This window comes from Canis lupus, chromosome 16 (genome assembly GCF_048164855.1).
Source record: "Canis lupus baileyi chromosome 16, mCanLup2.hap1, whole genome shotgun sequence".
In the NCBI taxonomy this organism is placed as follows: Eukaryota; Metazoa; Chordata; class Mammalia; order Carnivora; family Canidae; genus Canis; species Canis lupus.
The window spans coordinates 18,245,466-18,267,508 of NC_132853.1; the positions used below are offsets into that span (position 1 = coordinate 18,245,466).

Here is a 22,043-nt window from a genome sequence, read left to right on the forward strand (position 1 = left end):
GTACATCCCTCTAGTTGCAACTGAGGCCCTCTTGCACATTTTGTTCAGACATAGTGGACATTAGAAATAAACACATCAGTCTCCTCAGAACAACCTGTTTCAATGAACCAGGCCCCCCTTGACTTTCTTGTAACCCGGACAAATCCCATCAGCTTCTTTTATTAGGTACAGTTCAGAAATTATCACCTTCACAGACTGCCTGTTAACATTTGAAGACTCAGAAAAAGCTTTCAGAGTGGCTGTAATGACTTCTGACCATTAGAAAGGCAGATAGTGTCTAGAAGAACTTGGGACAAATTAAAATGTGTGTGGAAGATGGAAAAATTAAAGAGAACCTACAGATACTTTCTAACTAGAATGAACAGGGAGATTCCTAGCCTGTAATAATATACGACTTCACGTCTCTAATCTGGTTAGATTCCAAGAGAATGGGAAACAGGGTTAAAGGCTGAGCCAGAATAGAAGGAAACACACCGATTTCTGACCAGCATACAAAGGGACTTCACATTAGACCTGTATGTGTTCCAGCCCTCTTCCCTCTCTGCGTATTTGTTCGGTAAAAGCATGTAATAGAAAACAAAACAAAGCAAAACAAAAAGCATGTAACAGCTCGATTCTCGACTCCTTTCCAGAGTGCAGAGAACATTTGACTGAAGAAATCCAGTAACCATAATAACACTGCAGCACCTACCTCACTTAGCTCCGGGAAATTGTCTTGCTGACAGAAGGGGCACTGCCATAGCCCTGTCTCATCGTTGCGGATTGCCTGGTCATAGCTCTCACCCTGGGGACGCCTGTGGGCAATGCCAGTGACGTTGCAGATAATGAGCTTTCCTGTGGGAAAGGGAGGACAGGGAAGGAAAGAAGAGAAAAGGGAACAGGCTAAGAGAACTGGAGGAGTGACTCCTTCCACTGATATTTTCCTGACAAAACATCTGTCTTGGGATCCCTGGGTGGCGCAGCGGTTTGGCGCCTGCCTTTGGCCCAGGGCGCGATCCTGGAGACCCAGGATCGAATCCCATGTCGGGCTCCCTGCATGGAGCCTGCTTCTCCCTTTGCCTGTGTCTCTGCCTCTCTCTCTCTCTGTGACTATCATTAAAAAAACAAAAACAAAAACAAAAAAACATCTGTCTTATAGCATCTCCACTATAGGAGGAGGTGGTTTCCCTCACCTCCTTCCTTGAGAAGGGAAATCTTCTGATCTGATGACAAGGAAACATGAAGCCTATGAGTGACTCCCTAAAGATCCTGCGGCAGCAGGTTAAAGACACAATTTGACCTTGGACTTAGTTTTGACTTCTAGTCCAGGACTTTATAATCTTCTTAAATGTCCCCAGTCCTTTCTACCTACAAACCTGCCTCATTTTGTTGGAATCATGGCTTGGTTTGAATGTTAATGCACCCCCCCACCCTTACATATCCTCCTCCAACTAAAAACCAGACCCAGAATTTACCAATGTAGAAGGTCTCTGGCGTTTCTTTGGTTAACATATTGAAGATTTCCTCTGTGTTGGGAGAGCGGTAGGCTGTCCGGAGATCCTTATACCGACAGCTCAGCTCCGCTCGGATGTCGTACAGGGTGATGTGTTTATCACCATAGCCCTGGGAAAGATATTCATCAGGAAAAGCCTTGCAACCATTCCTGACTGAAGCCACAAGGGCTTTCTTGAGGCTGATGTGAGACTCCATCCTGGCAATCCAGGATCACATCCTGAGCCAAAGGCAGACATTCATGCACTGAGCTACCCAGGCATCCCAACAAGGGCTTTCAATGGCCCCCATCAGGGCTTCTCTCTTCTTCCCTTTCAACATTTAAGATAGGAAGTTTTCAAGTTTTCTCTTAACCATGCAACGTTCTAGAATAAAAATGCTTCACAGAATCCCGATGTGTGAAATAGACACATGCAAAGCTGTGCTACTGGAAAGGAGGAGAGGAGGTGCGCCTGGATGGCTCAGGGGTTGAGCACCTGCCTTTGGCTCAGGGTGTGATCCCAGGGTCCTGGGATCAAGTCCCGCATCAGACTCCCTGTGAGGAGCCTGTTTCTCCCCCTACCTGTGTCTTTGCCTCTCTGTCTCTCATGAATAAATAAATAAAATCTTAAAAAATAGGAAAGGAGGAGACAAGGTCTAAAAGGAAATTTGACTGACAGCAATCCCTACCCCGCACCCCCTTGTAGTGACTGTATCAGTCTGAGACTCCCTTGGCTCCTTAAGAGGCAGAGTGAACACTTCCTTGAAAAACCCAGTAAAAAAAAAAAAAAAAAAAAAAAAGAAAAACCCAGTATAGCCTGGGGAGGGACAAGAGAGGATCAAGTCTCACATGTTAACAGTAGAAGTTTTCTGGAGATTTGATGCCTGAGTTTCCTCCCAACTAGGCCATGATTTCTGTGTCAGGCCTCTCCATTGTCACTCACCTGCCTCTCCAGTTCTTCTGCAAAGGCATCAAGGTCCAGGTCCTTGAGTCGCTCTGGGTTTTCCAAGATTTCTTCAAGAGCTCCTGCAGGGTTGGCATCCTCAGCTGATTCATCATATTCCAGAGCATCCACTGCCATCTTCCTGGCCCACTCATAGGTCTCAGGGTGGACTCGGGAACCATCAAGAACCTCAATGTATGAGTCAGTGCTGAAGGCAAGGCAGAAAAGGGGCAAGGATATAAAACAAGAAGCTTCTAGTAACAACCCAAATGTCCACCAATGGGGAATTGGTTAAATAAATTAGGGTACCTCCATACAATGGAATACTATACAGCCATTAAAAATAATGAGGTAGATCTATGTGTGCTGACATGGAAAGATGGCCACAATATACTGATACGTGAAAAATGCACTGCAAAACACTATGAACCGTATGATCCCATTTTCGTAGTAAATGGGTAGTTAGTAAATGCATAGCAAAAATAAAATTTAGGAACGTTGTAGTATACACCAAATCGTTATGGTAGTTATCTCTGGGGGGTGGGATTATGGGGGACTTCCACTTTCTGCATAATACTGCTATACAATGAATTTTATAATGAACTTAAATAAGTGTTACAGTAAGATAAAACAAGAAGGGGGAAAGAGACTTCTGACAATTTGCTGGCAGCTATTTTCCCCCATAAAGCCTTCCCAGGCTGGTCTTGCCCGTGCACTCACATGGACCTATGTTATTCGTGGAGTGTTACAGCAAAGCTGGGTGGAAAATGAAGTTTTAGAACTTGAAGCCTATTTCCCCACTGATTTCCATTACTGAATGAGGAGCTATGTGCCCGTGGAAAAGATCCTCCAAAGACTGAGTTGATAACTTCTGGAGAGGAAGAGGTCAATGGTGAAGTCCAAAGTCCAAGTGAATAGAACTTTCTCTCAATAACATCATCTCAAAACATACCGAATCTCTCTCCCCCTTCCTTACTTCCTCATACCCCCACACTCCTTTTCCATTGCCCCTGCCAGTCCCACCCTTACCTAGCCATGGTAGATGGTAATAAGAGAACATGTTTGTGTTTACTGAACGAAGTCTTGTATGTATCCTGGCCTTAATTTATGAAGTTAAGTTGGTTCTTTTTATGATTTTCTCACGCAAAAAAAGTTTCACATAATTGAACCGATCTTTTCCATAGGTCAGAGGCTCTTGACTTTCAATAGAGGTTCCTCACCTTTGCTTTAAAATATTTCTCAATTCAAATACCTTGGGCCCTTTGACAGCCCTAATTCTCTGAATCCCCAAAGCAAAGCCCAAGGGACCTCCTCCTGGCCCACCCAGGCAGAGGGCATCACCTGTCCCCCAAGGAGGCTGTGTCAATCTTGAGGAAGCCAGCACAATTCATGAAGACTTTGGGACCCATGTGGCACATGGTGACCAGCTGGGTCCGGCTCTCGAGCCTGGTGTTGTTCTGCTTCAGGATCTAGGGGAGAGGTGTGGGGTGAACCAGAGCAGTAGGCAGGCCTCCCCCCTCCCTGCCTGCTTTCATGTTTCTGGGAAACCCTCTATGATGGGAAGTCTCTCCCCATGCCTCGATATCTAACACTATACCCTACTATTTTAAAAATTATTTTAATGAACTATATTACACTTGCCAAAGGTAACTAACGTATGGCTTAAAAATGATATAATGGGGCACTGGACTGGCTCAGTCAGAAGAGCATATGACTCTTTTTTCTTTCTTCAAGGATTTTATTTATTTATTCATCCATTGCGCCACAGAGCCAGGCTTGTTTATTTATTCATGAAAGACAGAGAGAGAGGCAGAGAGAGGCAGAGGGAGAAGCAGGCTCCCTATAGGGAGCCTGATGTGGGACTCGATCCCAGGACCCTGGGATCACTACCCAAGCTAAAGGCAGATGCTCAACCACTGAGCCACCCAGGTGCTCTGAGCATGTGACTCCTGATTTTGGGGTTGTGAATTTCAGCCCTGTATTGGGCGTAGTGATTACTTAAAACAAACAAAAACTTAAAAAAAAAGTTAACGATAAAACATATATCCAACAACCCCACTACTCATCTTAAGCAAAAGAGTATTACCCATGCTTCTAAAGCTCCTTGCATTCCCTTTCAACTCCTGACTGAAAAAAAATTTTTTTTTTAAGATTTTAGTTATTCATAGAGATGCAGAGAGAGAGAGAGAGAGAGAGAGAGGCAGAGACACAGGCAGAGGGAGAAGCAGGCTCCATGCAGAGAGCCTGACGTGGGGCTCGATCCAGGGTCTCCAGATCATGCCCTGAGCTGCAGGCGGCACTAAACCGCTGCGCCACTGGGGCTGCCCTTAATTTTTTTTTTTTTTAAGATTTTATTTTGAAATCTTTACCACTTGAATAAATCACTGTCCTGAGGTTTGTGTCTAGTATTTTTCCCACTTCCACTTTTTTTTTTTTTAAAGATATTTTGAGAAAAAGAGAGAAAGAGGGAGAGAGAGCATAAGCAGGGGAATGGAAGGCAGAAAGGGAGAAACAGACTCCCCACTGAGCAAGGAGCCCGACTTGGGGCTTGATCCCAAAACCCTGGGATCAAGATCTGAGGCAAAGGCAGACACTTGACTGAGCCACCCAGGTGCCCTTCTTACTTTCTTCCATCTGTTTTTTTTTTTTTTTTCTTAATTTATCTATTCATGAGAGACAGAGAGAGAGAGAGAGAGAGAGAGGCAGAGACACAGGCAGAGGGAAAGCAGGCTCCATGCAGGGAGCTGGATGTGGGATTCAATCCCAGGTCTCCAGGATCACATCCTGGGCTGAAGGCGGGGCTAAACCGCTGAGCCACCTGGGGTTCCCTCTTCCATCTGTTTTAAATTCTGGTTTACAGCTATCTTTCCCATGAGCCATTTGCTATAGTAGTGAAGAGCACAGCTGTGGCCACCTGAGTCTAAAGTCTGACTTGGACTCTCACTAGTTGAATGACTATGGACAAGTCTCTTTACCTAACTTTGGCCTTTTGCCAAATCATACTGGCATAGTGTAAAGACTCAATGAAATGGGAACTTTCCTTATTTTCTGATTCAACCCAACCCTACCTTTAGGAGATGGGTCCCTTTTCGAGGTCCCAGGCCACAGACATACTGGATTAAGGCCTGGCTGTACGGGTGAGCGATGGCACGGTTGACATCGACCCCAACTTCATTGACTCGGTTGATAAATTCACAGTACAAGGCGTTGAGCAGCTCCTCTTTTACCACATGCTCCTGTGGACACACAGCAGGCAGGGATAAGATGACTGTGCCTTTCTGCCTGCCTAGGCTTATCTGTCAAACCCTACTCACCTGCAAGGGATGAAACTTGAGACACAGAATATCTTCATCAGAGCTGCACACCTGGGCAAATTCAATCAGAGGGTCCTGGATGCGCCGGGCCAGGGAGACGGCCTGTCTCAGCACTGGAGGATAATCCCGGAACTCTGCCTAGAGTCAAATGAGGACCAGCAGGACCATTAAGTTCCCTCAGGTGCCAACAGCAAAAGGAAGTCCAAAGCGTTCTGACTTTAAGTGACTTTCTCATTTCCTCTGGGGCCCTGTTTTTCTGGGGCCAATTTAATCTGCAGGGCTCCTAATCTGAGCCATGACTGGCAAAATGAAGCATCCTGGGATGGGTTGAGTAAGTGCAGTCCTGTGCCCTTGGTCACCTTCATTTCCCTAATGAATTTCCCTGGGATTGACAACTCTCACTTGTGCAGGTCCTAAGACTGGGGCTCCAGCATTACCTCCGATTTCTTGCTGTTCATATAGAGAATGGCCAACTCATTATCAACCAGCTCCACCCCAACAGAGGACAGCTGTTGGCCCTGGTCCAGCTCATGCACAATGCGCTTCACATCTTCAATCAACATCTGGGCGTCCCTGGAGGGATGAGGGGTGTTGGTCGGGGCTCTTTCTGAATTGTTTCTCAGGGATAGGCAGACTTATGGCTGGGATGCGGGTAAGGTGGGGGAGGAAAAGGCTTTGAAGACAAAATACTCCCCGGGGATAGGAAATTTACCAAGGGTCTACAGAGGCACATGCTCACTTTTTTAGAGGCACATACCAGATTCAGTAAGAAGGGATGAATGAATTTAAGCTAGGTCTAGTCTGATCCCCTGGTGTTCCTACCTGTTTTCTCCTGCGACTGTCACCACATGAGGCTTTTTGTTCAGGAGAAATTTCTTTAGGGTTTCAATGTCTTGAGCCTGGATTAAAATAAAATTGGAATTGAATGGCTCTGAAGATATGGAGATTTCTAAAAGTTTGCTCTCCCTAAGTAATCCCAAGACCTTATAAGACCAGAGAAAAGTAAGCTACAAGTGTATATGATACATACACACTGTCTAACTGGAACACAAACAGGAGACTAAGACCTCTGGTTATATATCCATTAACATTTCCTAAAATTACTACGCTTCTGGCTTGTACTCAGTTGTGAGCAAACACACCTGGGTCTTCCTTTTCTTTCTTCCTTTCTTTGAAGTAGTCTCTACACCCTACATGGGGCTTGAACTCATAATCCTAAGATCAAGAGTGGCATGCTCCTCTGACTGATCCAGCCAGGAATAAACATATTTAGGTTTTGCTAACATAAACCACTGTTTGGCTGTTAGGGCTATTCTAATCTCATTTCAACGTTTTTTTTTTTCTTAAAAAAAAAAAAAAGGATTGTTAAAAATTACTTTAGGATGCAACCCTCTTCAGCAAAACGGAGTTATCTTTATGTTAAATAAAATCAGAAACATATACCTGAGATGAATTCAAATTCCTTTTTCCTTGGGGAAAAAAAAAAACACACACTGAAAGGCTAAAGCTGGGAAAAGGTTGGCTTAATGCCTCACTGGCTTTCAGCTCCTGGAACAGTATGACCCAGATGCTAGTAAGAACAGAGGCCAGAATGGCAGCTCCCAGATGCACACAAGGTCTAGGACTTGGCCTCTAGCCAGAAGTAAATTCTGCCCCAGAACTTGAGTGCCATCTACTGCTTATGAAAGTGAGACTTATCTTAGGACTCCAGAGTTCAGCAACCAGGTAGAGATTATCAGGGTCTTGTATAGGATGTTGTATAGACCACAAACATGTATCCCCAGTGCAACTGTGAAATGCACTTAAGATGTACACTTGGTTACCCCATCCCAGCCACTTACCTTCTTTTCCCTTTCCTCCTCTCTCCACGCAGTTCGCCGTTTGGTAAAATGTGGCAGCCGAAGGAAGTCTGTCACTTCTCCTTCGCCATTGACCAGGGCACAGAATACAGGATGATCTCTGTCAACCAGACCAGAACAGTGCAATAAATCAGAAATAAGAGAATATAAATAAGAGAAGAATGAGATTAAGAGAGGGAAGGGGTGAGGCCAGGCAAGCACGAATGGGCAGTTACCTGGCAGAGGAGAAAGCAATGCCTAGGACTCGGATGCCCTTCCCTTGGTTCTCATCCATAAAGTCATCGTCTTCCTCTACCTGTTGATCTGGCCGGTATGGTGCCACCCTCAACCAGTTGTAGAGTTTTCGACTACATGCCTGAGGAGAAGACACACGGATCTATGGCCAAGAGGCTAACCAAGTGTGCTAATAAGGAAACAGATGTGGGCACGTGTGTGCAAAGGTTTTAACGACATGTGCACATGCTCTGAGCCCTTGGCAAACTTTTGGTATGAAGGCATACCTTGCTTTTGGAAACAGGAGTATATAGAGGACAACAATATAAGCCAAAAACATTTGGATTGGGGGTGGGAGCTGAAAGGGTCCTCAAATGGGGAGGTCCTGGAGTGATCTGTAGCCTTGTTTGCAGTCCCCCTGATTACACTCTATCCACCCGGAGAAGACCACTATTAAGGGGTTCCTGTGCTCTCCACTCTAGTTTGGGGAAACCATGGACCTAAAGACCATGAGTTTCTGCCTTAACCTTTATGACGTATTCTTTGGCTTCGGCCAGCAGCTTATTTTTGAGTTCCTTGGCCATCTGCACGTAGAGGAACTGCTGCAAAGCTCGTTCAATAGCCATGGTGCGCTGTCGGTTCCATTCCTGCACCTGGTGGCTGAACTCATCTCGGTAATAAAACTGTTTGATCTCTTCAAAATAGGTCTGGTCATTGCCATAGCTGAGGAGAGAACACTGTAGTGTCAGGGTGGAGAAGAGAGGGGATACTCAAATGTCCCCAAACACAAGTGAGCCAGGGACAATGGCTTGCTTGACTCTGAAACTGTGATTCACATTCCTGAAGGCCTGCCCCCCTCATCAAACCTTCCCCCAAACAGTCCCCAGCTCAAAGCTTTGCTTACCCTTCTACCCCCTTCATGTCTATGCTGATGTCAATGGTGAGCAGCCCTTCGTCTTCAGCCAAGCAGATCTTGAGGAACTGGTCATCTCTCAGTTCCTTAACAGGCTTGTTCTTTAAGTACTTGAAAGAATAAGCGTAGTGGGCTTCATCGACATCCTGTGTACAGCAAGAGGAATCATCAGCCTACTAATAGGCTGGCTTGACCATAGGAGCAAAGAGTGCCTCTTTGCTCATGGGCAGACAGCTCAGCTGAGCACAAAAGTAAGAAATTCAATCCAGTTGAACACAAAGCTGGACCACATGTTAGATCAAAACCTTTCAACCAGCTCACCTTTCTGCCTTTCTTGGTGGGGGTTATATTTAGCTTGGCTCTCTCCTGGAAGGTTTGCCTCAGCACCTGTCGGACAAGGGGCTCTCGGGCAATCTGCAGGGCTACCATGTAGCGAGCACCTTCCAGCACAGCTTCTGGTGTCGGGAATTGGCTGTGGGGAAACGGGGCAGCTGCAGAATGACAGTGCCTTGGCCCCCAGGCCCCTCTTCCTGCCAGCCACTTGTTGTATGCCTACCTGCAGACATAATCCTTGGCCAGCTCCAAAGGCTCAGCAGGGAACTGCTCTGTCTCGTGCCGCTGGTAGCTATCCCGGAGATTTTCCCCAAACTGCTCCGGAGTAAGCCCAAACTTTTTGGCCAGACCATCTAAAGCAAACAGGAGGGTGAAAGGTAAGACAACAGCTAGGCTGACAAATGTCTTTGGTCTCTAAGTCCAGAGCAGCAATTTTGGGAACTAAACTGTAAAAGGGTCACAAATAAGCAGGACCAGGAAGTTTACGGATAGTGAAAAAGGGTAGGGTGTGGGGAAAGGGCAGCAGGTGCCATGTCCAGTCATGAAGGTGACTAGCAGTAGCGCCAAAAGATGGATGAAAAAGATAAAGCATTCAAGCAGAAACCAAAATAGGAGCAGAAGAAACTTGAGGAGCTAAAAGTGAAGGACTCGGGGAAGGGACCTACAGGTGGAATTAAGAAATCTGGCAAAAAGTTAAGTTGTTTTTTGTGCCCAAGGCAATGATGACTCTTAATTCCATTCCTGTTTAAATATCTGGATTCCCTGTCACAGCATCTGTTGCACCTATGACAACAAAGTATTGTCTTATATCCTGTTATATGTTTAAGGATAAACTTTGTTAAAAAAAAAAACAAAAAAAAAAAACAGGGATCCCTGGGTGGCGCAGCGGTTTGGAGCCTGCCTTTGGCCCAGGGCGCGATCCTGGAGACCCGGGATCAAATCCCACATCGGGCTCCCGGTGCATGGAGCCTGCTTCTCCCTCTGCCTGTGTCTCTGCCTCTCTCTCTCTCTCTCTCTCTGTGACTATCATAAATAAATAAAAATTAAAAAAAATTAAAAAAAAACCCCAACCAATCTTAAAAAATAAATAGTAAAACAAAACAAAACACAAAAAATTTGCCTTTAAGCACCCGACATGCTGTTATCAGGCAGCAGAAATAGGAATTTTCTTTGACTCCTGGGCTCAAAACTAAGATGGAAGTTACAGTTTAATGGAAGAACCTCTCAAAGATAGGATGGACTCCATCCCTCTGATCATGTGAGCTTCTCATTCCTTCAGGTAGTTAGGGAAAGGTTGGACTATTACTGTGGGCTGGGTGTTGGTAATATGGGCAAGTGTTCAGAATTGCACTGGTGAATCGCTGAAATGACTAAATCCTTTTCCTGCCCACTAGTGGCAATCAAAGAACTCCCCTTGCTCAGGGCTAAATACACAGGATACAAAGCAGCTAGCTTTTACCTAGCCCAGCACTCTGGCAGATGGTGTACATGTCTCGGCGGGAGGCCTGCTTGAGCTCTGGGCCCCTCTGCTCCTCATCTTCTGCCTCTTCACCCTCACCTGGGAAGAAATCCTGAGTTACTGTTCTAGTTTCCAGTCACTCCCAAGGACCTGACATCTGTAGAGAAGCCCCAAAGGGCACTCAGCCCAGGCCATCCTAGGGGATGCTGTGGCCATCAAGCCTCCCCAGGTTTTCCTTTCCAGCACTCACCTTCCTCATCTCCCTCTTCCCGTACACGCTTCAGCTTCTTGCGGCTGGCCTTGGCGGCATTCTGCATCTTGGGGATATCACGACCATAATAAAGCAAGAAATGGTTGTAGACATCTTTCAGCTCATCCATTGACTGTACATCCTTCAGCCTGGAGGAAAGAGACATAAGATCTCAATTGTCACTGAGTAGTAGAATAAATCCAGTTCTGCTACAAGAAGCCCAATTCCCATGAAGCAAGATCTCAACTGGAATGGTGCCTATGTTCTTCAATTATTAGAGATACACACCACCACCACCAGACCATGACTTACTTTCAACTAAGGTATCTGAGAAAAGGAGTATGTCAAATGATGATCATTAGAAATGGATAAAAAAAAGGGAAAGACCAAAAAAAAAAAAAAAAAAAAAAAAAGGGAAAGATAGTTGAAGCATCATGTCTCTAGCAAAGTTCAGAGTCTTTGAGATGGCCTGTCCCCCTACTCCACCAGCTTCATGACACTGGCCACTAAAGTCATCTGCTCCCCTCCCATACTTGTTGATTGCAGGCTCATCAAGATACTTTCTGGTTATAATTTGGTTTCCAAGTAACTTTATATGCAGGGAATTTTCAGATCAGCAAACATGACATTCTTATTCTTTTAACCTTTTTCAACAATATAGATAACTAAGATGAATTTGTTTGCCAAAAAGATCACTTTTGATGTGGTGACAAATTGGATTTCTAAAGGATGGGCCCTGTGCTGAGGATTTCGTACGTTATGCTGCTCCCTGGGGGCCCATCTTAGGTCTGAGGGCTCTTTGTAATGGAATAAACCCTGCACATGTTACCTCTCCATGTCAGTGGTATCCAGAGCCCGGATGCCATCAGCAAGAGGTTTATCAGGGTCAGCGGAGATCTGCTCATACTGGTAGGCCTGCATCTTTTCAAATAGCCGTGTTAGGTTCTCTTTGCGAATCCTCAGTTGGGTCCACTAGGACAAGATAGGGCAGGGGTAAGGGCTGGTGTTTGGCCCTGGAGACCCAAAGTTGCTCTATTCTTTACTGGGAGACCCTGAGGAGAGCTTGACAGAATAGAGAGGTTTGGGCTGCCACCATACAGAAGGCTTAGGCTCTTGAAGTAGTGGTTCCCAGTCCCCACCTCAGCTTCTTAGAGGGTACGGATCCATCTTACCTTTTCATCCCATTGCCACACCCTCCACAGGTCATTGATGTGCAACTCAGGCTCCACATACTCCTTACGGTAGAAAGCAATAAAAGGCACCTAAGGTTGCAAGGAGACCGCAGTCAACCAAAGTGGAAAGATCTATAAGAAGCTCCTTTGCCAGAGGGGTAAGTGGCTCCAGAAAATTCAAGTTGGAAACATGGCCTCCCTCAGAGGCTCATCAAGGGCACCTGCTCTCCCCCATAGGGGAAGATGATGCTGCAGACAGGTGGCATCATTCTCCTGATCACTAGAGTCTCTCTCCTTTGCTTCTCACACTCTTTGAGCCAATGTGAGGACATATGTGAGGACAGGAGGGCTCTCTACCTGACAGGCAGCTCCCCTTACCCTCATCCCTTAGCTGAAAAAAAAAAAAAAAAAAAAAAATTTTTTTTTTTTTTTGAGAGAGAGCTAGTGAGAAAGGACGTGCATGCACAAGCGGAGAAGTGGGGGTGTGGGAGAGGTAGAGGGATATGGAGAGAGTCTCAAGCAGGCTCATGCTGGCGCGGGCCTTGATTCCACAATCCCAAGATCATGACCAGAGCCAAAAATCAAGAGCTGGACACTCAACTGACTGAGCCACCTAGGAGCCCCACTACCCACCCTGCCCCCACTGAATTTCTAACCAATGAGCCATTAGAGAGCTTCAGATGCTACCTCAAAGTGTTGATTTCGCATGAAGCCCAGGGCTTCTTTAATCTTCTGAATTGTGCTGGGCCCTTTTCGACTGAAGCTGCTGGTTGGCTGCCCTCGATCTAGGTAATCACAGCTTTCCTAGAGCCAGAAGAAAGAAAGAAATAGCAATAACATTGTTACTTGTTTTGTCTTACCACACATGAAACTATTTCATGTCAGAGGATAACTTTGTCTGATAAAATCTAGAAAAATCTCTCATACACCTGCAGACACCCATACTGTCCTGTACTAGGCACAGAGATGTTTGGGGCATGGGAGGAGCAGGTCTTCAGCTTGATGAAGTGGCTTCCGGTTCATGTTAAAATGAGGATCTTTTTTTTGGGTACCTGCAGAGAAATGGTTGGTGTGGCAAAGGCATTCCTGTAGATCCAGTCAGCTTCCTCTTCTAGTTCATCATCTTCAGCCCCCTTGACTGGAATGGAGCGGAGCTGCAGGGGATAAGACAATGAGACTGACTTTACCCTGTATCCCGTGTAGGAAACACATATACCATTTACATATACCATTTCAGGACACAAATGTGTGTTCCACACACACACATTTCCAGCACCGTCTTGGCACGAAGTAGACACCTTATATATCCTACTAAAGAAAGAGTGCCATTTCAAGAAGCATAAGCAGCACAAGAGCCTTCTCTAAAACCTAGACTCCCTGCACTTCCTGGTCAGATGGGGTTCAAAGCCAACTTCCTATATACCATTCAACATCAGATTACTACTAGATTATTTCTCTGCTACAACCCCAGGAGCAAGGAGGCTCAGGGCAGGCAATGACAGATTGGCAGAAGGAAAGAAGCTTTCTTACCTGGAATCTCTCAGGCAGGTCAGTGGCTCGGATTTCATTGTCTTGATCTGTGAGGTGGCTGCTTTCCAGCTCGCTGGGCTCATACATCTCAAAGATGCTCCTGCGGCTCACACGTTTCTTGGTGGTCTTCTTGGGGCGCACTCGGATCTCACCTTCAGCCTCATCATCCTCATACTCATACTCTTCCTCCAGTTCTTCATCATACTCATTGTATTTCTCAAACTCGTCATAGTCAAAGTCCACACCAAAAATCTCCTGGGCTTCCTGCAGGGCCCTGTGGGTGACAGCAAGAGGCATTTGGCTTAGGCTCTAGTGAGAGGAAACAGATGCAGCCCATGCAGAGATCCTCTGCTTGCCCCAAAGGAAACCCAGAATGTTAAGAGAAAGGTAAATCTTAAAAAGCATACTTACAGTGCAATAAAGGCTTAGTTAGGGAAGATTTCTGGGAAAACTATTATTTATGGAAGATAAAAGCCCATGGTTGGTATGTGCCAGTGTTGGGAAATCAAACAGAACAAGGGCAGGTAGGTCCATATTCTGCTCAGCAGATATATCTTCTGCTAAGGCATTACAGTATCCTCTTAGAGCAAAAGTTTTCTTAGAAGAAAATTACACTTAGAAGGCAAATGTTTAAATGAATAAACATGGAGCTACAGGAGCAGAGGGAGGCTGGATGGAGGCCTACACACGTGACTCCACCCTGATTCCACAGCGGCCCTATAATGTAGAGAGCTCTCAGGGCTTCTAGGAGCAGTGTGAAATTCTTGCCTAGTAAAGGTTATCTAAGGCAAGGAAGCCAAACAGTTAAGAGCTGGGATGTCCCAGTTTTGGCAGAAACCTCACTTCCTCCTTCCTGACTGTACCTACTCAGATGTCTGTATCACCACCCTGTACCAGACCCCACTCACGCATCTGTGTATCCAGGTAGCTTTTTCCGCCACTTAGGTTTTTTCAGGGGCTGTCCGTCATCATCCACAATAAAGTCATCGATGTCTGGGCAAGGAAGGAAGGGATTAGTGCTCAGAGGCAGAGCATGAACCAGGACTGAATGGCTTTAATTTTTTATTTATTTATGATAGTCACAGAGAGAGAGAGAGAGAGAGAGGCAGAGACACAGGCAGAGGGAGAAGCAGGCTCCATGCACTGGGAGCCCGACGTGGGATTCCATCCCGGGTCTCCAGGATCGCGCCCTGGGCCAAAGGCAGGCGCTAAACCGCTGCGCCACCCAGGGATCCCCTGAATGGCTTTAGTTCCTACCATGTAGGAGGCCAGTGAGAAGAATAGGGAGGCTCCTAAAAATGAACTTTCTGTCAAATGCTGCAAGCCCTGTAGCTGAAGAATGGTTTCCCATCCTGCTCTTAGGGTCTATGCAATCCCAACACCCACCCAAACACAGGCGTTCCTGCCTGATGTCACATACCTGATTCTTCATCATCTTCCTCCTCCTCCTCTGGAGGAGCCATGGGGGCCTCCACAGCTTCCTGCCCTTCTTCCCCTTCCCCATCCTGGAAGATTTCCTCTGCAATAGCCTCTTTTTCATGTTCCTCTTTGCCATATTCCTCCTCGTCGTCATCCTCGTCATCTGACATTTTTTTGACACGTCGGTATTTTTGCTAGGGGTGGGAAAACCTGTCTCATCAGGGCCTGAGGAGACTAGCATAATGATGCTTGTTTTCTAGTCTCATTCTCATATCCCCACCATAGTTCCACTGACCAAGGGAGATGGCAAAGAACACATTAAGTTATGCTCTTTCAGCACTAAGGCCCACCCCTGAAACTCTGACAGGCCTTTTTCTAACAGGCACCCAGACGTGGGATGCAACTCTAGTCTCCATGGCATAAGGACACGGAGCAATATTCTCTTCTCTGATGCTTCCCAAATTGTTCTGGAGGTGTCTTCTCCCCCCAAATCACTCAATTTCAAGGGCTTTTTCCTTCATCCCCAGGGACAGAGACAAAGAATGACACTTACTCCTCTTTTGACTTTGACACCCAAATTCTCCTCAATGAGGTCAAAATCATCATCCTCCAGGCGGTCATCAAAAGATGCTGGAGAAAACAAAGTGTTACCCATGGTGATGTGGAGGCCCCTTCTCCACTGCAACTTCCACCCCAGCCTTACTTGACTGAGGAGAGACTACTCACTGCGTTTTCTCTTCTTGTGGCCAACATCATCTTCTGAATCACCAGAGTCACTACCCTCATCCTCCTCCCCTTCATCTTCATCATCATCATCATTGATAAAGCCTTTCAGATTGCCTTGCTCATCCTGATCATCTAGGTTCTCTTCCTCCTCCTCCTCATCTGGAAAACATGTATGTTTGAAGCATAGAGTTTGGGTAACGGGTTGGGGTGGGATAGGGCCACCTGCTTAAACTGTGATTCTCTTTCTGCTCTAAACCTAATGATATGGGTGCCATGTTAACTTTTCAGTCTCACCTGAAGATATAAAACATGATCACTAACTTAGAGCAGCAGCATCTGGAAAAGTAGTATCTCCTTTCTATGTTCACCATCTGTCTTTAGGCAAGATGATCCTCCTAATTATTTGGGCTCTTCAAAGTCCTACTAGGAGTTTTAGAGCCACCAATAATCTTTGTTTCCATCTTAGTTTATAAATTCAGCAGCCATATGATTTCTTCTATCTATAATTCTTTTAATAAAACTTGTATTTACTTTTCTGTCTTTAAAGCCATTTCATGATTCTACTCTGCTGAGGATCCTAATGGTTGGGTTTGGCCAGAGAAATAGAAAACTGGGCACATAAATACCAACACTGCTAGGTCTCTCAAAGAGGAAAACATTATGTATATATTTATTTGTTGGTTTACTCTCTGTCCCCTCCCACTAACATAAACTCCATGATTGCAGGGTCTTTATTTCATACTCCAATTCTAGGCACAGTGCCTGGCATACAGCAGTCAGATGCTCAGTAAGTATTTGCTATAAATTACTGAAAATTCTCAAGCTGGTACCTCATGTGTGATAACTTCTGTGCTCAGCCTGAGCCTCTCATCAGCAAGAATCCAACTATCCAAAGCTTAGCAATAGTGGGGAGAAGCTTGAGGCTGGGGCCTCCTCACCGTCATCCTCCTCTTCCACAAATTTCTTGGTGACTCGGGGCACCACTTCGCCTTCATCATTGTACTCTTCCTCTGACTCCTCGGCCTCGCTTTCCACAAAATCAGACATGTTTGCAGCTTCTCACCGCCTGCCTAAGGATGACTAAAGAAGGAAGGAAGATAAGGATAAATGAGACACATGACTTTACAGAGTGTCCTTAACTCTTTCCACAAACAGCCTTTTAGCCACAAGCCACTGCTCTGCCCCCTCAATCATTCCCACCTAAGGAAGAGACAGTTAAGAATCAGATGGGTTGGGATGCCTGGGTGACGCGGCAGTTTGGTGCCTTTGGCCCAGGGCGTGATCCAAGGGTCCCGGGATCGAGTCCCGCATTGGGCTCACTGCATGGAGCCTGCTTCTCCCTCTGCCTGTGTCTCTACCTCTCTCTCTCTCTCTCTGTGTCTCTCATGAACAAATAAATAAAATCTTAAAAAAAAAAAAATCAGATGGGTCCATTTCATCCATTTTCCACTCCTCCCATGGTTACTCCTCTTACGTGCGCCTTTATTTTATTTATTTTTTTAAATTTTTAAAAAAGATTTATTTATGATAGAGAAAGAGAGAGAGAGAGAGAGAGAGAGAGAGAGAGGCAGGCAGAGACACAGGAGGAGGGAGAAGCAGGCTCCATGTCAGGAGCCTGATGCGGGACTAGATCCTGGGACTCCAGGATCGCGCCCTGGGCCAAAGGCAGGTGCTAAACCGCTGAGCCACCCAGGGATCCCCTACGTGTGCCTTTAAAAAGATAAATGATTACACCGGACTTCTCTCTACATAGCTAGCTGACTTGAAAATCAGGAGTTTGAGCTGCATGGGTCCACTTACTGATTTTTTTCAATAAATAAGAGTATTGTAGATATATTTTCTCATCCATGTGATTTTCTTAACATTTTCTTTTCTCAGGCTTACTTTAAGAATATGGTATATAGTGCATATAATGCCCAAAATATGTGTTAATGAACTATTCAGGTTGTGTTATGTTATCCCAGGCAATGGTAAGCTATTAGTAAAGTTTTTGGGGAGTCATAAGTTATATAGATTTTTGGGGTGCCAGAGTGGCTCAGTCAGTTGAGTATCTGCCTTCAGCTCAGGTCATGATCTCAGGGTCCTGGAATCGAGCCCTGCATCAGGCTCCCGGCCCCGTGGAAAGCCTGCTTCTCCTTCTTCTGCCTGCTGCTCTCCTGCTTGTGCTCTCTGTCAAATGAATAAATAAAATCTTTTTTTTTTTTTTTAAGATTCTATTTATTCATGAGAGACAGAGGGAGAGAGAGGCAGAGACAGAAGCAGGCTCCATTCAGGAAGCCCGATGGGACTCAATCCCAGAACCCTGAGATCACGCCTTGAGCCAAAGGCAGACACCCAATTCCTGAGCCACAAGCATCCCTGAATAAATAATATTAAAAAAAAAAAAGTTATAAACAGATTTTTGATTGCATGGAAGGCCAGTGCCCTAACTCCTGCACTGTTCAAGGGTTAACTGTATACCAAAGAATTTTATCTCACTCATCATTTAGGGGCAAGGGCAAATGAGGAAAAAATTTAATGATTATGTAGGTAGGCATTTGGTGGCAGCAGGGAGATTCTATGAATTGCTCATAAGAAATTTGGGAAACAAGTGCCAACTTAATGACAGGCACTTTCATACACACTATACCTGGCTGCTGACAGAGTCAAAAGGAAAATTCTTTTCAACAGATTAAATAATATTTCATGAACTTGAGCCCACTTGTGTGACTACTAGTTGGGAGCATTTGGGTGAAAAGGGGGTCTTTTTAGAAATATTAGATTCATAAACCTATTTTTACATTTACCTTCCCAGCAAAAAAACTTTGAATGTGACTTTCATGGTCTACAAAATAAAGGCAACATAGTTAAATACAAAGATTGCTGGGCTCAAGAGTAGAGATCAAAACCTGGTCCCAGGGATCCCTGGGTGGCGCAGAGGTTTGGCGCCTGCCTTTGGCCCAGGGCACGATCCTGGAGACCCGGGATCGAATCCCACGTCGGGCTCCCGGTGCATGGAGCCTGCTTCTCCCTCTGCCTATGTCTCTGCCTCTCTCTCTCTCTCTCTCTGTGTGACTATCATAAATAAATTAAAAAAAAAAAAATAAATAAACCTGGTCCCAACATCTACTAGATATATAAACTAAGCCAATTATTTAATTTGTCTGGATATCAGCCTCATCTGGAAAACAGGAATAGTGCTACCTACTTTGCCGAGTAGTTGAGACTATTACATAACACAGAGGGAAAGAACCTAGTTTACAGTTTCAAAAAATGTTAACTGAGTCTGATTTTGAATCTTGGGGTTAATTTTCCTCAGCATTCTACAATTTTGTACCAACAAATCCCAATTTTGTCTTCTACTTCGCTGCTTTCAGACTCGTCCAGAGCCTGGAAATGGCAGAACCATAACATGGAGTTTCCTGGGCCTTGTAGGACTTTATTTTACTTAATTAATTTGATTGATTTATTTGACAAAAGAGAGAGACAGAGAGACAGAGAGAGGAAGAGAGGAGAAAGAATATGAAGTAGACTCTGCACTGAGCACAGAGCACAGAGCCCAATACAAGGCTGGATTTCACAACCCTGAGATCAGGGCCTGAGCTGAAACCAAGAGCCAGAAACTTAACTGAATGTGCTTACCCAGGTGCCTCAGGCTTTGCAGGACTTTAAAAAATAGCACACATCACACACATCATAACATCAAGATCCTATCCTGAAACCTGAAGCTGGCTGTTGATAAACTCAGCATCAGTCCTCATCTTGTCCTGAATTATGGTCCACTGTGTATGTGCCTGTTTTTCACACTTAAGACCATAAGCTTCTGGGGCAGCCCCGGTGGCTTAGCGGTTTAGCGCCGCCTTCAGCCCAGGGCATGATCCTGGAGACCCGGGATTGAGTCCCACATCGGGCTCCCCACACGGAGCCTGCTTCTTCTTCTGTCTGTGTCTCTGCCCTCCCCCTTTAATAAACAAAATCTTTTTAAAAAAATATTTATTTATTTATGATAGACATAGAGAGAGAGAGAGGCAGAGACACAGGCAGAGGGATAAGCAGGCTCCATGCCGGGAGCCCGATGTGGGACTCGATCCCGGGATTCCAGGATCGCGCCCTGGGCCAAAGGCAGGCGTGAAACCGCTGAGCCACCCAGGGATCCCCAAATAAATAAAATCTTAAAAACAAACAAACAAACAAAAAAAAAACCATAAGCTTCTGGAAATTAGAGACCCTACCTAACAGAAGGGCTAAAAAAACCCCATGAAAACAAATGGCAACACAAGAGGCATCCCACGGCACTTTGTGATTCTGTACTATGTAAGCTGCACCCTTCTAGGTGTCCTGTACAAAACAGGAACCACTAAATATCTGTTAAATAAATTACTTACTTTCTCATACTGTTGCCACCTAACCAAGGAAAGATGGCAGTGGGATGGGAGAAAAGAGGAGGTTGGGTAACAGTTACCAGAAATGGTCTGAGCTCTAGAAGGAGCCTTAAGTGCTAGGGCTCTAATTCTTCTGAAAATTACTCTTAGTGATATCAACTGATACCACAACCAATTAATTTAAGATTGACTGAACTCAAGGAAACAAAACTGAAGATACCGTGTTCTGGTGGAGAGAGAGGGGCAATGATATGGTCTTATGTTCAATTTCAGGTTGAGGTTTTAGATGTTATTCAAGTATTACTGAATGACTGCCAGGTACATACATTCTGCTAGGACCTAGGAATTCGAGGAGAAAACAGGATTATTTGTTATTGAGGAGTGGATTTCTGGTAGAGGGAGAGAGATATGAAAACAAATAAGGACCAGAGGGGGTGCCTGGGTGTCTCAGTTGGTTAAGTGTCTACCTTTGGCTTGATCCCAGGGTCCTGCATCAGGCTCCCTGCCGAGCAGGGAGTCTGCTTCTCTCTCTCCTGCTCCCCTTGCTTGTGCATGCTGTCAGATAAATAAAATCTTTTAAAAAAATAATGACCATAGAACAATTTTATGTATTATATGTAGAGAATAGGCATGGGAAAAGAATTAGAAACCAACCCACAACACTCACACAAAACCCAAGCAAGACTAATACAGGCACTTCCTTAAAGCAAAAAAATAAAAAAATAAAAAAATAAAAAAAAAAAGTACCCAGAGGAACAGTACTTACACATCTACCAGGTTCCAGACACTTAAGAATACCTATTAACCCCTATGCTGTCCTAGGAGTTATACTGCACTTCTCTCTGCATTCAACAAAGGAGATGACAGAGACAAAATAAATCACTTGTTCAGGCTGATACAGATATCCAACACAAAAGCTGAGGTTTGAGTTAAGGTGTGTCTGATTCCAAAGTCACAGTTGTTTCTACTATATCAGCAGGTCTCAAAGTATGGTCCGGGGACCACCTTCTCTCGAGCATACGGTGGAGTTTTCCAGAGGTAATATAATGTGTTGTATCACAACATTGAATGCAAAAACAAATATGAAAATCCAGCTATATTCTATTAAGACAGACATTAAAAAGATGGGGGGGGTGGGGCACCTGGGTGGCTCAGTTAGTTAAGCATCTGACTCTTGGTTTTGTCTCAGGTCATCTTGTGGTGTGGGATTGAGCCCTGCATTGGGTGGAGTCTGCTTGTTCCTCTCCCTCTGCTCCCCCTAATCCTCACACTCCTATGCACATGCTCCCTCTCAAATAAATAAATAAAATCTTTAAAAAGATTTGGGGAAAAAAAACAACAACATTGCTCTTCTCACTACTTTTGTTTTGGTTTCATAAAAGCATTATTTATATTAAGATGTAGAGGACTTACTATCACCCCCCCCACCCACACACACAGCTTTATTGCCATATAATAGACATAAAACATTGTGTAAGTTTAAGATGTATAATGTGAGGCTGCCTGGGTGGCTCAGCGGTTGGGCGTTGTCTGCCTTGGGCTCAGGGAGTGATCCCGGGATCTGGGATCTAGTCCCGCATCAGACTCCCCTTGGGGAGCCTATTTCTCCCTCTGCCTATGTTTCTGCTTTTCTAGATCTCTGATAAATAAATAAATAAATCTTAAAAAAAGGATGTATAATTTATTAGTTTAATATACCTGTATACTCCCAAATATATTTTTTTTTTTTTGGTGCTGGCTTTATTATGACTGTAAAATGAATATACTCAATTTTTAAAAAATATTTTATTTATTTATTTATGAAAGAGAGACAGACACAGAGACAGAGAGGGGTAGAGACACAGGCAGAGGGAGAAGCAGGCTCCATACAGGGAGCCTGATGTGGGACCTGATCCAGGGACTCCAGGATCTCACCCTGAGCTGAAGGCAGGCGCTTAACCGCTGAGCCACCCAGGGTTCCCAATATACCCAATTTGAATTTCTTATCAAATCAAAATGACACATTAAAATATGAAAATATCATAAATATCAATAGATATAACTCACATAACCAAAACATCTTTGCAATTTTAAATTATCC

At 44.9% G+C, this 22,043-nt stretch overlaps 1 protein-coding gene across 2 annotated transcripts in view; it reads right to left on the reverse strand.

Moving 5' to 3' along the window:
- SUPT6H (SPT6 homolog, histone chaperone and transcription elongation factor) overlaps positions 1–22,043 on the reverse strand; it is a 36,793-nt gene that overhangs the window by 7,769 nt on the left and 6,981 nt on the right. For both annotated transcript variants that reach the window (XM_072779308.1, XM_072779310.1), the window contains exons 2-27: positions 16,541–16,682; positions 15,603–15,761; positions 15,430–15,506; positions 14,878–15,070; positions 14,366–14,450; positions 13,458–13,731; positions 12,980–13,081; positions 12,615–12,731; positions 11,928–12,017; positions 11,585–11,727; positions 10,756–10,904; positions 10,506–10,604; positions 9,270–9,399; positions 9,035–9,185; positions 8,705–8,859; positions 8,328–8,523; positions 7,803–7,942; positions 7,570–7,687; positions 6,551–6,627; positions 6,166–6,301; positions 5,729–5,866; positions 5,483–5,650; positions 3,756–3,883; positions 2,415–2,622; positions 1,455–1,602; positions 692–834 (exon numbers count right to left, since the gene is read on the reverse strand). In XM_072779308.1, the coding sequence (XP_072635409.1) occupies positions 692–834; positions 1,455–1,602; positions 2,415–2,622; positions 3,756–3,883; positions 5,483–5,650; positions 5,729–5,866; positions 6,166–6,301; positions 6,551–6,627; positions 7,570–7,687; positions 7,803–7,942; positions 8,328–8,523; positions 8,705–8,859; positions 9,035–9,185; positions 9,270–9,399; positions 10,506–10,604; positions 10,756–10,904; positions 11,585–11,727; positions 11,928–12,017; positions 12,615–12,731; positions 12,980–13,081; positions 13,458–13,731; positions 14,366–14,450; positions 14,878–15,070; positions 15,430–15,506; positions 15,603–15,761; positions 16,541–16,649 (3,633 nt within the window). In that variant the 5' untranslated portion in view covers positions 16,650–16,682. The remainder of the gene's footprint in view (positions 1–691; positions 835–1,454; positions 1,603–2,414; positions 2,623–3,755; positions 3,884–5,482; positions 5,651–5,728; positions 5,867–6,165; positions 6,302–6,550; positions 6,628–7,569; positions 7,688–7,802; positions 7,943–8,327; positions 8,524–8,704; positions 8,860–9,034; positions 9,186–9,269; positions 9,400–10,505; positions 10,605–10,755; positions 10,905–11,584; positions 11,728–11,927; positions 12,018–12,614; positions 12,732–12,979; positions 13,082–13,457; positions 13,732–14,365; positions 14,451–14,877; positions 15,071–15,429; positions 15,507–15,602; positions 15,762–16,540; positions 16,683–22,043) is intronic.